The sequence below is a fragment of the Taeniopygia guttata genome, chromosome 2, assembly GCF_048771995.1.
Source record: "Taeniopygia guttata chromosome 2, bTaeGut7.mat, whole genome shotgun sequence".
Taxonomy (NCBI): domain Eukaryota; kingdom Metazoa; phylum Chordata; class Aves; order Passeriformes; family Estrildidae; genus Taeniopygia; species Taeniopygia guttata.
The window spans coordinates 151,720,582-151,734,311 of NC_133026.1; the positions used below are offsets into that span (position 1 = coordinate 151,720,582).

Genomic DNA, 13,730 nt, shown 5'->3' on the forward strand with positions numbered 1-13,730 from the left:
AAAACCAGGAATGGGAATGGGAATGGGAATTGGGGAATGGTGAATGGGAATTTGGGATGGGAACTGGGAATGGGAATGGGAATTGGGAACGGGAATGGAAATGGGAACAGGAATTGGGAATTAGGAACTGGGGATGGGAAATGTGGGAATAATGGGAATGGGAATTAGGGACAGGAACTGGGGGATAAAAACAGGGAATGAAATCCAGGAATGGGAATTGGGAATGGAAACTGGGAAAGGAAATTGGGAATTGGGAATAAAAACAGGGATAAAAACAGGGAATGGAATCTGGGAATGGAAATTGGGGATGGAAACTGGAAATAAAAACTGGGAATGAAATCTGGGAATTCCCGTCTGCAGGGCTGGGAGGGAGGGTTGGGAATTCCGGGAACTCACGCGCACGTCGAGGTTTTCCAGGAAGAATTCCAGCAGGGATTTGCCGATGCCGAGGCCGCGCTCCCGCTCCGGCTCCCGCGGGGAGCGGATCCAGGGGCCTAAATGCTGGGAACGGGGGAAAATCCTGGAATTCTGCAGGGAAATCCTGGGATTCTGGCAGGAAAAACCTGGGAATTCTGCAGGGAAAATGCTGGAATTCTGCAGGGAAAATGCTGGGGTTCTGCAGGGAAAATTCTGGGAATTCTGCAGGGAAAATTATGGGATTGTGCAGGGAAAATTCTGGGATTCTGCAGGGAATACCCTGGAATTTTACAGGAAAAATCTGGGATTCTGCAGGGAAAATTCCGGGATTGTACAGGGAAAATCCTGGAATTCTACAGGGAAAATGCTGGAACTTTACAGGGAAATTCTGGAATTCTGCAGGGAAAATCCTGGAATTCTACAGGGGAAATCTTGGAATTCAAGAGGGACAATGCCAGAAACCTGGCAGGAAAATCCTGGAATTTTACAGGAAAAATTCTGGGATTGTGCAGGGAAAATCTTGGGATTCTGCAGGGAAAATTCTGGAATTCTGGCAAGAAAATCCTGGAATTCTGCAGGGAAAATTCCCCAAACCACTCCTGGAATTCCTGAAATTCCCGAAATTACAAAACCACTCCTGGAATTCCCAAAATTCCCCAAAATTCCCAAAGTTCCCAAAACCACTCACGGAATTCCAAAATTCCCATGGAATTCCCAAAACCACTCCTGGAATTCCCAAAATTCCCAAAGTTCCTGAAATTCCCAAAATTTCCAAAATTCCCAGAACCACTCCCAGATTTCCCAAACTTCCCCAAACCATTCCCGTAATTCCCGAAATTCCTGGAATTCCCCAAACCAATCCTGGAATTCCAGAAATTCCCAAAATTCCCCAAACCAATCCTGAAATTCCCAAATTTCCCAAAACCACTCCTGGAATTTCCAAAAATCCCGGAATTCCCAAAATTCCCAAAACTACTCCTGGAATTCCAGAAATTCCCAAAATTCCCCAAACCAGCCCCAAAATTCCCAGAATTTCCAAAATTCCCAAAACCACTCCCAGAATCCCCAAAATTCCCAAAACCACTCCAGAAATTCCCGTAATTCCCGAAATTCCCGGAATTCCCGGCACTCACGGCAAAGATCTCCTGGAGGCCGCTGGGGCTGAGGCGACTCCGGAGGATTCCCTGGAGCAGCTCCGTGAGCGCCGCCAGCGCCTCCTGCAACAGCTCCTGGAAAAATCCCGGAAAATCCTGGAATTCTGGGCTGGGAAAAACCCCTGGAATTCCCAAACCCATCCCAGCCCATCGTTATCTCAGAAAAAAATGGGAATTTTGGGATTTTCCCTATTTTTTGAGGGGAATTCTTGCGGATGAGCTCTGGAAAATCCCAGATTGTTTGGAAAAGGAAGAAAATCCCGGAATTTTGGGCTCGGAAAAACCCCTGGAATTCCCAAATCCATTCAAGGCCATTGTTATCCCAGAAAAAAATGGGGATTTTTGGGATTTTCCCCATTTTTTTTGATTTTTTTAAAAATTATTTTGGGGGAAAAAATGGGATGGGAATCCAGATGTTTTTTTCCTGGAATTCCTTTTTTTTCCCCAAAATCCCATTTTTTCCCCAAAATCCCATTTTTTTCTCCAAAATCCCACAGAATTCCCAGAAAATTCCAGAGCTGCCTCACTCCAGGAAGGACCCAGAATATTAGGATCATCCCATGGGAATTGAGATGGTTTTTTCCCAGAATTCCCATTTTTTTCTCCCCCAAAAATCCCATGGAATTCCCACCTGTGCTCCGGGCTGTTCCCGGTTTTTCCCGGAATTCCCATTTTTCCCCCAAAGTCCCACAGAATTCCCAGAAATTCCAGAGCTGCCCCACCCCAGGAAGAACCCGGAGTATCGGGATCATCCCATGGGAATGGGATGGGAATTCAGGTGTTTTTTTCCTGGAATTCCCATTTTTCCCCCCAAAATTCCCATTTTTTTTCCCCCCAAATCCCATGGAATTCCCACCTGTGCTCCGGGCTGTTCCCATTTTTTCCTGGAATTCCCATTTTTCCCCCCAAATTCTATGGAATTCCCACCTGGGTTGTGGGCTGTTCCCATTTTTTCCTAGAATTCCCATTTTTTCCTGGAATTCCCAATTTTCCCCCCCAAAAATCCCATGGAATTCCCACCTGTGCTCCGGGCTGTTCTCGGTTTTTCCCGGATTCCGGCGGCGGCAGCGGCAGGACGGAGCCCAGGGCGGCGTCCAGCAGCTCGGAGCGCTCGGAGTCGCTCAGCGCCGGCTCCAGGGCGCTGGAATCCCGGGATAAGGGAAAATCCGGGAATGGCGGCTCCCAGCGGGGGGCAGGGAGGGAATTGTTGGGAATTATTGGGGATTAATGAGGATTTTTAGGGATTTATTGGGGATTTATTAGGAATTATTGGGGATTAATGAGGATTATTAGGGATTTATTGGGGATTTATTAGGAATTATTGGGGATTAATGAGGATTATTAGGGATTTATTGGGGTTTTATTAGGAATTATTGGGGATTAATGAGGATTATTAGGGATTTATTGGGGTTTTATTAGGAATTATTGGGAGTTAATTGGGAATTAATGGGAATTATTGGGGATTAATGGGAATTATTGGGGATTATTGGGAGTTATTGGGAATTACTGGGGAATTATGGGGGATTATTGGGAGTTAATTGGGGATTAATTAGGATTTTTAGGGATTTATTGGGGATTTTTAGGGATTTATTGGGGATTTATTAGAAAATAATGAGACTTAATGGGAATTATTAGGGATTAATGGAATTATTGGGAGTTAATTGGGAATTAAGGAGAACAATTGGGGAATTATTGGTGATTAATGGGGACTACTGAGGATTTTTAGGGATTTATTGGGGATTTAATTGGAATTAATGGGAATGAATGGGAATTATTAGGAATTAATGGGAATTACTGGGAGTTAATTGGGAATTAATGGGAATTATTGAGGGATTAACGGGAATTATTGGGGATTATTGGGAGTTATTGGGATTTATTGGGAATTACTTGGGAATTATGGGGGATTATTGGGAGTTAATTGGGAATTAATGGGAATTATTGGGGATTAATGAGGATTTTTAGGGATTTATTGGGGATTTATTAGGAATCAATGGGAGTTGAAGGGAATTATTAGGGATTAATGGAATTATTGGGAGTTAATTGGGAATTAATGGGAACAATTGGGGAATTATTGGTGATTAATGGGAATTATTGGGGATTATTGGGGATTTATTGGGGATTTATTGGGGATTATTGAGAATTACTAGGGATTAACGGGAATCATTGGGAGCTGATTGGGATTTAATGGGAATTATTGGGTATTAATGGGAATTATTTGGGGTAACTGGAAATTAATGGGAATTATTGAAGATTATTGGGGATTAATGGGAATTAATGGGGTTTATTGGGGATTATTGGAAATTAATGGGAATTATTGAGAATTATTGGGGATTTATTGGGAATTATTTGGAATTAATGGGGATTTATTGGGAATTATTTGGAATTAATGGGGATTAATTGGGAATTATTGGGAATTAATGGGCTTTATTAGGGATTAATGGGAATTAGCACTGGGGGCTCCAGAATTCCCAGAATTCCCGGAATTCCCAGGATTCTGGCAATTCCCAAGGATCCAACCCTAAATCCCAGTGCCGGAATCGCCAGGAGGCTCCGGAATTCCGGAATTCCCAAGGATCCGCCCCCAAATCCCGATTCCCAGAATTCCCAAGGATCCGAACCCCGAATCCCGACCGCGGAATTCCCGGAATTCCCGGAATTCCCGAGGATACACCAGGTGGGCGCAGGCGCTCAGCGCGTGCTGCCGCAGCCGCGTCCGCGGCGCCTCCGGAGGCTCCGCCCTCAGGAATTCCTGGGAAAAGGGGAAAAGCGGGAATGGGGACGGAACGTTCCGGAACAGCCGCTCCGGAACGTTCCACGGGGATCCAGAGGGATCCCGGATTTTCCAGGAGCCACCCCGCGTTATCCAAAGGCTCCGGGTGGGAATTCCAGGGCGGTTTCCAGGTGGGAAATTCCCGGATTTCCTCAATTCCTGGATTTCCTCAATTCCTGGATTTCCTCAATTCCCGGATTTCCTCAATTCCTGGATTTCCTCAATTCCTGGATTTCCTCAATTCCAGGATTTTCTCAATTCCCGGATTTCCTCAATTTCTGAATTCCCTGAATTCTTGAATTCCTAAATTTCCTGAATTTCCTGAATTTCCTGGGTTCCCAAATCCCCTTTAATCTTTGAATTCCTGGATTTCCTGAATTTCCTGGATTCCCTGGATTTCCGAATTCCCGAATTCCCCTTAATCTTTGAATTCCTGGATTTCTAAATTCCTGAATTTCTCCATTTTCCTGGATTCTCGAATTCCTGAATTCCCCTTAATGGCTGAATTCCAAAATTTCCTGAATTCCTGAATTTTTGAATCCCTGAAATCCTGAATTCCCTGATCCCTGAATTCCCACATCCCATTCCCATGGTCATTCCCAGAAGCTCCCAGTATATCCCAGTATCCCATCCCAGTATATCCCAGTATCCACCCCAGCTCATCCCAGTATCCCATCATCCCATCCCAGTATATCCCATTATCCATCCCAGTATATCCCATTATCCATCCCAGTATATCCCAGTATCCCATCCCAGTATATCCCATTATCCATCCCAGTATATCCCATCATCCCATCCCAGTATATCCCATTATCCATCCCAGTATATCCCATTATCCATCCCAGTATATCCCATTATCCATCCCAGTATATCCCAGTATCCCATCCCAGTATATCCCAGTATCCCATCCCAGTATATCCCATTATCCATCCCAGTATCCCATTATCCATCCCAGTATATCCCATTATCCATCCCAGTATATCCCATTATCCATCCCAGTATATCCCATTATCCATCCCAGTATATCCCATTATCCATCCCAGTATATCCCATTATCCCATCCCAGTATATCCCATTATCCATCCCAGTATATCCCATTATCCATCCCAGTATATCCCATTATCCATCCCAGTATATCCCATTATCCCATCCCAGTATATCCCATTATCCATCCCAGTATATCCCAGTATCCCATCCCAGTATATCCCATTATCCATCCCAGTATATCCCATTATCCATCCCAGTATATCCCATTATCCATCCCAGTATATCCCATTATCCATCCCAGTATATCCCATTATCCATCCCAGTATCCCATCCCAGTATATCCCAGTATCCCATCCCAGTATCCCATTATCCATCCCAGTATATCCCATTATCCCATCCCAGTATATCCCATTATCCATCCCAGTATATCCCAGTATCCATCCCAGTATATCCCATTATCCATCCCAGTATATCCCAGTATCCATCCCAGTATATCCCAGTATCCCATCCCAGTATATCCCAATATCCATCCCAGTATATCCCAGTATCCATCCCAGTATATCCCAGTATCCCATCCCAGTATATCCCATTATCCATCCCAGTATATCCCAGTATCCCATCCCAGTATATCCCATTATCCATCCCAGTATATCCCATTATCCATCCCAGTATATCCCATTATCCATCCCAGTATATCCCAGTATCCCATTATCCATCCCATTATCCATCCCAGTATATCCCAGTATCCATCCCAGTATATCCCAGTATCCATCCCAGTATATCCCATTATCCATCCCAGTATACCCCATTATCCATCCCAGTATATCCCATTATCCTATCCCAGTATCCCATTATCCATCCCAGTATATCCCATTATCCATCCCAGTATATCCCAGTATCCCATCCCAGTATCCCATTATCCCATCCCAGTATATCCCATTATCCATCCCAGTATATCCCATTATCCCATCCCAGTATATCCCATTATCCATCCCAGTATATCCCATTATCCATCCCAGTATATCCCATTATCCATCCCAGTATATCCCAGTATATCCCAGTATCCCATTATCCATCCCAGTATATCCCATTATCCATCCCAGTATATCCCATTATCCATCCCAGTATATCCCAGTATCCCATCCCAGTATATCCCATTATCCATCCCAGTATATCCCATTATCCATCCCAGTATATCCCATTATCCATCCCAGTATATCCCAGTATCCCATCCCAGTATATCCCATTATCCATCCCAGTATCCCATTATCCATCCCAGTATATCCCAGTATCCCATCCCAGTATATCCCATTATCCATCCCAGTATATCCCATTATCCATCCCAGTATCCCATTATCCCATCCCAGTATATCCCATTATCCATCCCAGTATATCCCATTATCCATCCCAGTATATCCCAGTATCCATCCCAGTATATCCCATTATCCATCCCAGTATATCCCATTATCCATCCCAGTATATCCCATTATCCATCCCAGTATATCCCAGTATCCCATCCCAGTATATCCCATTATCCATCCCAGTATATCCCATTATCCATCCCAGTATATCCCAGTATCCATCCCAGTATATCCCAGTATATCCCATTATCCATCCCAGTATATCCCAGTATCCCATCCCAGTATATCCCAGTATCCCATCCCAGTATATCCCATTATCCATCCCAGTATATCCCATTATCCATCCCAGTATATCCCATTATCCATCCCAGTATATCCCATTATCCATCCCAGTATATCCCATTGTCCATCCCAATCTCTCCCAGTATCCCAATATCCCATCCCAGTATCCCAATATCCCATTATCCCAGTCCGTCCCAGTCCGTCCCAGTCTCACCACCATCAGCGCCACCAGCTCGGCCTTGTGGGCGACGCTGCCGGAGCCGCCGGGGCCGTTCCCGGGGTAATTCCCGGGGTAATTCCCGAAATTCCCGGGGAAATTCCCGGAGCCGCCCTGGGCCAGGGCTCGGCCGACCATGGAGATGCTCCGGGCCAGGCTCAGCTTCAGCGCCGGGTCCTGCGGGACGGAGCCGGGGTCGGGAACGGGATCGGGAAATGGGATCGGGAAACGGGATTGGGAACTGGGATTGGGAACTGGGATTGGGATCGGGAATGGGAACTGGGAACCAGGATTGGGAACCGGGATTGGGAAACGGGTTTGGGATTGGGAACCAGGATTGGGAAACGGGAACTGGGATTGGGATTGGGAACTGGGATTGGGATCGGGAACCGGGATTGGGAACCGGGATTGGGAACCGGGATTGGGATCAGGATTGGGATTGGGAACCGGGATTGCAAACCAAGATTGGGAACGGGATTGGGATTCAGAACCAGGATTGGGATTGGGAACCAGGATTGGGATCGGGAAGCGGGATTGGGATCGGGAAGCGGGATTGGGATCGGGAACTGGGATTGGGATTGGGAAACGGGATTGGGATTGGGAACAGGATTGGGAACCGGGACTGGGATTGGGAACGGGATTGGGATCGGGAATTGGGATTGGGAAACGGGTTTGAGATTGGGAACCAGGATTGGAAACGGGATTGGGATTGGGAACTGGGATTGGGATTGAGAACCGGGATCGGGATCTGGGATTGGGAACCGGGATTGAAAACCGGGATTGGGATTGGGAACCGGAATTGGGAACCGGGATTGGGATTGGGAACCGGGATTGGGATTGGGAACCGGGATTGGGATCGGGAACGGGATCGGGAACTGGGATTGGGAACCGGGAACGGGATTGGGATCGGGAACCAGGATTGGGAACTGGGATTGGGAACCGGGATTGGGAAATGGGAACTGGGATTGGGATTGGGATCGGGAACTGGGATTGGGATTGGGAACTGGGATTGGGATCAGCCCAGAACTGGGATTGGGATTAGCCCAGAACTGGGATTGGGATTAGCCCGGAACTGGGATCAGCCCTAAACATAAACTGGAATAAAATAAACTTGAATAAAATAAAATAAAATAAAATAAAATAAAATAAAATAAAATAAAATAAAATAAAATAAAATAAAATAAAATAAAATAAAATAAAATAAAATAAAATAAAATATAAAATAAACTTGTGGAAAAATCCAGGAGTCCCATCAAAACCCAAGAATTACGGAAAAATCCAGGAATTACAGAAAAATCCGGGAGTTACAGAAAAATCCGGGAGTTACAGAAAAATCCGGGAATTCTTTGCAGAAGCCGTTAGTGGCAGTGAGAGAGAGGCGTTAGTGGAGCCCAAGGAGGGAATTCCCGATGGGAAAATTCCATGGAAAACCCGGGAATGCCGCAATCCGAGCAGGAAAATTCCACGGAATCACGGAATTCCAAGATCACGGAATTTATGGAATTGATGGAATTTTGGTATTCATGGATGGCAAAATTCCAGAATTATGGAATTCCAAGATCCTTGATTTATGGAACTGTGGAATTCCGGAATCAGGGAATTCTGGAATTTATGGAATTCATGGAATTTATGGAATTCTGGGATCACAGAACTGGAATTTCGGGATCATGGAATTACAGAATGTCAGGATTCCAGAATCATGGGATTAGAGAATCCGGGAATTCCAGGATCATGGAATTGTGGAATTTATGGAATGATGGAATTCTGGGATCATGGAATTTACGGAATCGTGGAATTGTGAAATCAGGGAATTACGGGATCGTGGAATTATTGAATTGTGGGATCACAGAATTCCAGAGTTATGGAATCACAGAATTCCAGGATCGTGGAATTTATGGAATTCATGGAATTCTGCTATTAGCGGATGGCAAAATTCCAGAATTCTGGAATTCTGAGATCCTTGAATTATGGAACTGTGGAATTCCAGGATCAGGGAATTCTGGAATTCCGGGATCGTGGATTTGTAGAATTCTTGGATCACAGAATTCCATGATTTTGGGATCGTGGAATTCCGGGATCATCTGGGCCAGAAGCTCCAGGCCCGCCTTTCCCATCCCTTTTTCCTGCGAATTTTCCCGGGAATTTTCCGTTGTTTTTTCGGGAAGCGCTTCCAGCCCGCAGTGAGAGGAAAAAGCGGAAAGAGGAAAAATTCCAAGGCCAATCCCAAAATTCCCTACCTTGGTCTCTACTTTTATTCCCAGAACCTGAACGGGCGGAAAAAACCAAAATTCCCATCAGGAAAATCCCAAATTCCCCTGGGAAAGAGGCAAAATTCCAGCGGGAAAAGCAAAATTCTCTTGGAATAAACCAAATTCCATCAGGGAAAAAAAAAAAAAATAAAATTCCATTTGAAAATCTGAAATCCCAGCAGGAAAAACCCAAATTCCGTCAGGAAACGCCAAATCCCATTGGGAAAAAACAAAATTCCAATGGGAGAAAACAAAATTCCAATGGGAAAAAACAAAATTCCAATGGGAAAAGCTGAAATTCCATTGGGAAAAAACCAAATCCCATCAGGAATAACAAAATTCCAGAGGGGAATAAACCCCGAATTCCATGGGGAAAACCCAAATCCCATTGGAAAAAAAAGAAATTCCATTGGGAAATCCAAAACTCCCTCAGGAAAAAAAAGGAAATTCCAGTGAGAAAAAATTCCCAAATTTCATTGGCTGAAAGGCAACCTCAAAACCCTGGGAATGACACCCCCCCCCCCCCTTTTTTAATTTCATTTTTTGGGAAAACTTCCCAACAAATGCCAGAAAATTCCCAGGAAATTCATGGAAAATTCCTGGGAAATCTCAGAAAACTCCTGGAAAAATCCCATAAAAGTCCAGGAAAATTCTCAGAAAATTCCTGGAAAATTCTTGGAAAATTGTGGAAAAATCATGGAAAGTCCTGGAAAATTCCTGGAAAATTCCTGTAAAAGTCCAAAACTATTCCCGTAAAATTCCCAGAAAATTCCTAGGAAATTTCAGAAAAATTCCTGGAAAATTCCCTAAAAATTATAGAAAATTGCAGGAAAATTCCCAGAAAATTCATGGGAAATTCTTAGAAAACTTCCAGAAAATTCCTGCAAAATTTCATAAAAATTCATGGAAAAATCCCAGAAAACCTCCGGAAAATTTCTGGAAAATTTCCTAAAAACTCTGGAAAATTTCTGGAAAATTCCCCAAATAATTCCCAGAAAATTTCTGAAAAATTAATGTAAAATTCCTAGGAAATTCCTGGGAAATACCCCAAAAAATCTCAAAAAAAATTCCCAGGGAAAAAAAAAAATCCAGAAAAATCCCCAAAAAATCCCCCAAACGTCCTGTAAAATTCCTGTAAGATTCCCCAAAAATTCCCAGAAAATCCCCAAGAATTTCTTTAAAATTCCTGTAAAATTCCTTTAAAAATCAAAAAAAATCCTGTAAAAATAAAAAAACCACAAAAAAGTCCCATAAAATTTCCCAAAAATTCCAGAAAAATCCCCAAAAATTCCTGTAAAATTCCCGTAAAATTCCCAAAAGAATTCCATAAAATCCCTGTAAAATTAAAAAAAAAAATTCCCCCAAAATTCCTGTAAAATTCCCAAAATATTCCCAGAAAATCCCCAAAAATTCCTGTAAAATTCCCTAAAAATTCCCAAAAAAAATCCCCAAAAAAATCCCAAAAAATCCCCAAAAATTCCCATAAAATTCCCGTACAATTCCCACATATTCCAGGATTTTCTGACCTTGCTGCGGCCGAGCTGCAGGAGGCAGCCGAGGATCCGCGGCTCCAGGCGGGAGCGCAGCAGCTCCGGGGGCGCCGCCGCCGCCACGCGGCCGAGGCAGAGCACCAGGGCCGCCCGCGGCTGCTCCGGCTCCGAATCACTCCGGTCCTGTGGGGAAAAACAGGGAAAATGTGAGAAAAATGTGTGAAAAATGTGAGAAAATGTGGGAAAATACAGAAAAATTCCAGGAAAAACAAGGGAAAAGGTGGGGAAACGCGGCCGGAGCAGAGCACCAGGGCCCCCCGCGGCTGCTCCGGCTCCGCCTCAGTCCGGTCCTGTGGGGGAAAACAAGGAAAATGTGGGAAAAATGTGGGAAAATTGGGGAAAAATGTAGGAAAATGTGGGAAAATGTGGGAAAATGTCGGAAAAATGTGGGAAAAATATGGGAAAATACAGAAAAATTCCAGGAAAAAACAAGTGCAAAGGTGGGGAAAGGCGGCCCAGGCACAGCACCAGGGCCCCCCGCGGCTTCTCCGGTTCCGCCTCGGTCCGGTCCTGAAGAGAAAAGCAGGGAAAAATGGAAAAATTGGGGGAAAATGTGTGAAAAAATGTGTGAAAAATGTGTGAAAAATGTGTGAAAATGTGGGAAAAATGTGGGAAAAGTATGGGAAAATACAGAAAAAAATCGAGGAAAAACCAAGGGCAAAGGTGGGGAAACGCGGCCGAGGCAGAGCACCAGGGCCCCCCGCGGCTGTTCCGGATCACCCTCAGTCCAGTCCTGAGGGGGAAAACAGGGAAAAATGAAAAAATTGGGGGAAAATATGGGAAAAATGAGGGGAAAATGTGGGAAAAATATGGGGAAAATGTGGGAAAATACGGAAAAATTCCAGGAAAAACCAAGGGAATAGGTGGGGAAACGCAGTCGAGGCAGAGCCACCAGGCCCCCCCGCGGCTGCTCCGGCTCCGCCTCAGTCCGGTCCTGTGGGAGAAAACAAGGAAAATGTGTGAAAATGTGGGAAAAATGTGGGAAACGTGGGAATAATGTGGGAAAATGTGGGGAAAATGTGGGAAAATACAGAAAAAATCCGGGAAAAACCAAGGGAAAAGGTGGGGAAACGCGGCCGAGGCACAGCACCAGGGCCCCCCACGGCTGCTCTGGCTCCGCCTCAGTCCGGTCCTGTGAGGGAAAAAACAGGGAAAAATGTGGGGAAAATGTGTGAAAATGTGGGAAAATGTGTGAAAATGTGGACAAAATATGGGAAAATACAGAAAAAATCCGGGAAAAACCAAGGGCAAAGGTGGGGAAACGCGGCCGGGGCACAGCACCAGGGCAGCCCGCGGCTGCTCCGGCTCCGCCTCAGTCCGGTCCTGTGGGGGAAAACAAGGAAAATGTGGGAAAAATGTGGAGAAAATGTGGGAAAATGTGGGGAAAATGTGGGAAAATGTGGGAAAATATGGGAAAATACAGAAAAATTCCGGGAGAAAACAAGGGCAAAGGTGGGAAAATGTGGCTGGAGCAGAGCACCAGGGCCCCCCGCGGCTGCTCCGGCTCCCCCTCAGTCAGGTCCTGTGGGGAAAAACAGGGAAAATGTGGGAAAAATGTGAGAAAAATATGGGAAAATGTGGGAAAAATGTGAGAAAAATATGGGAAAATGTGGGAAAATGTGGGAAAATGTGTGAAAAAATGGGAAAAATGTGGGAAAATACAGAAAAATTCCGGGAAAAACCAAGGGCAAAGGTGGGGAAACGCGGCCGAGGCAGAGCACCAGGGCCCCCCGCGGCTGCTCCGGCTCCGCCTCAGTCCGGTCCTGTGGGGGGAAAACAGGGAAAATGTGGGAAAAATGTGTGAAAATTGGGGAAAATGTGGGAAAATGTGGGAAAATGTGGGGAAAATATGGGAAAATACAGAAAAATTCCGGGAAAAAACAAGGGAAAAGGCGGGAAAAGGCGGCCAGAGCAGAGCACCAGGGCCCCCCGCGGCTGCTCTGGCTCCGCCTCAGTCCGGTCCTGAGGGGAAAACAGGGGAAAATGGAAAAATTGGGGGAAAATATGGGAAAAATGTGGGGAAAATGTGGGAAAATGTGGGGAAAATGTGGGAAAAATGTGGGAAAATACAGAAAAATTCCAGGAAAAAACAAGGGAAAAGGTGGGGAAACGCGCCCGAGGCAGAGCACCAGGGCCCCCCGAGGGTGCTCCGGCTCCGCCTCAGTCCGGTCCTGCAGGGGAAAAACATGGGAAAATGTGGGGAAAATGGGAAAAATGTGGGAAAAATGTGGGAAAAGACGGGGAAAATGTGGGAAAATGTGGGAAAATACAGAAAAATTCCAGGAAAAAACAAGGGCAAAGGTGGGAAAAGGCGGCCGAGGCACAGCACCAGGGCCCCCCACGGCAGCTCCGGATCACCCTCCGTCCAGTCCTGAAGGGGAAAACAGGGAAAATGTGGGAAAATGTGGGAAAATAGGGGAAAATGGGAAAAATATGGGAAAAAAATGTGGGAAAATACAGAAAAATTCCGGGAAAAACCAAGGGCAAAGGTGGGGAAACGCGGCCGAGGCACAGCACCAGGGCCCCCCGCGGCTGCTCCGGCTCTGCCTCAGTCCGGTCCTGAGGGGAAAAACAGGGAAAAATGGAAAAATTGGGGGAAAATATGGGGAAAATGTGGGGAAAATGTGGGAAAATGTGGGAAAAATGTGGGAAGAATATGGGAAAATACAGAAAAATTCCAGGAAAAACCAAGGGCAAAGGTGGGAAAACGCGGCCAAGGCAGAGCACCAGGGCCCCCCGAGGG

General features: G+C 45.4%; 1 protein-coding gene across 4 annotated transcripts in view; it reads right to left on the reverse strand.

Annotated features, from left to right (window-relative positions):
* Positions 1 to 13,730, reverse strand: part of MROH1 (maestro heat like repeat family member 1) — a 94,521-nt gene that overhangs the window by 33,882 nt on the left and 46,909 nt on the right. For 3 of the 4 annotated variants that reach the window (XM_072925136.1, XM_072925134.1, XM_072925137.1), the window contains 7 exons: positions 10,964 to 11,110; positions 9,426 to 9,452; positions 7,186 to 7,365; positions 4,241 to 4,320; positions 2,592 to 2,712; positions 1,551 to 1,646; positions 397 to 501 (listed from right to left, as the gene is read on the reverse strand). In XM_072925136.1, coding sequence (XP_072781237.1) covers positions 397 to 501; positions 1,551 to 1,646; positions 2,592 to 2,712; positions 4,241 to 4,320; positions 7,186 to 7,365; positions 9,426 to 9,452; positions 10,964 to 11,110 — 756 coding nt within the window. The remainder of the gene's footprint in view (positions 1 to 396; positions 502 to 1,550; positions 1,647 to 2,591; positions 2,713 to 4,240; positions 4,321 to 7,185; positions 7,366 to 9,425; positions 9,453 to 10,963; positions 11,111 to 13,730) is intronic. The other variant, XM_072925135.1, reaches the window with a different exon arrangement.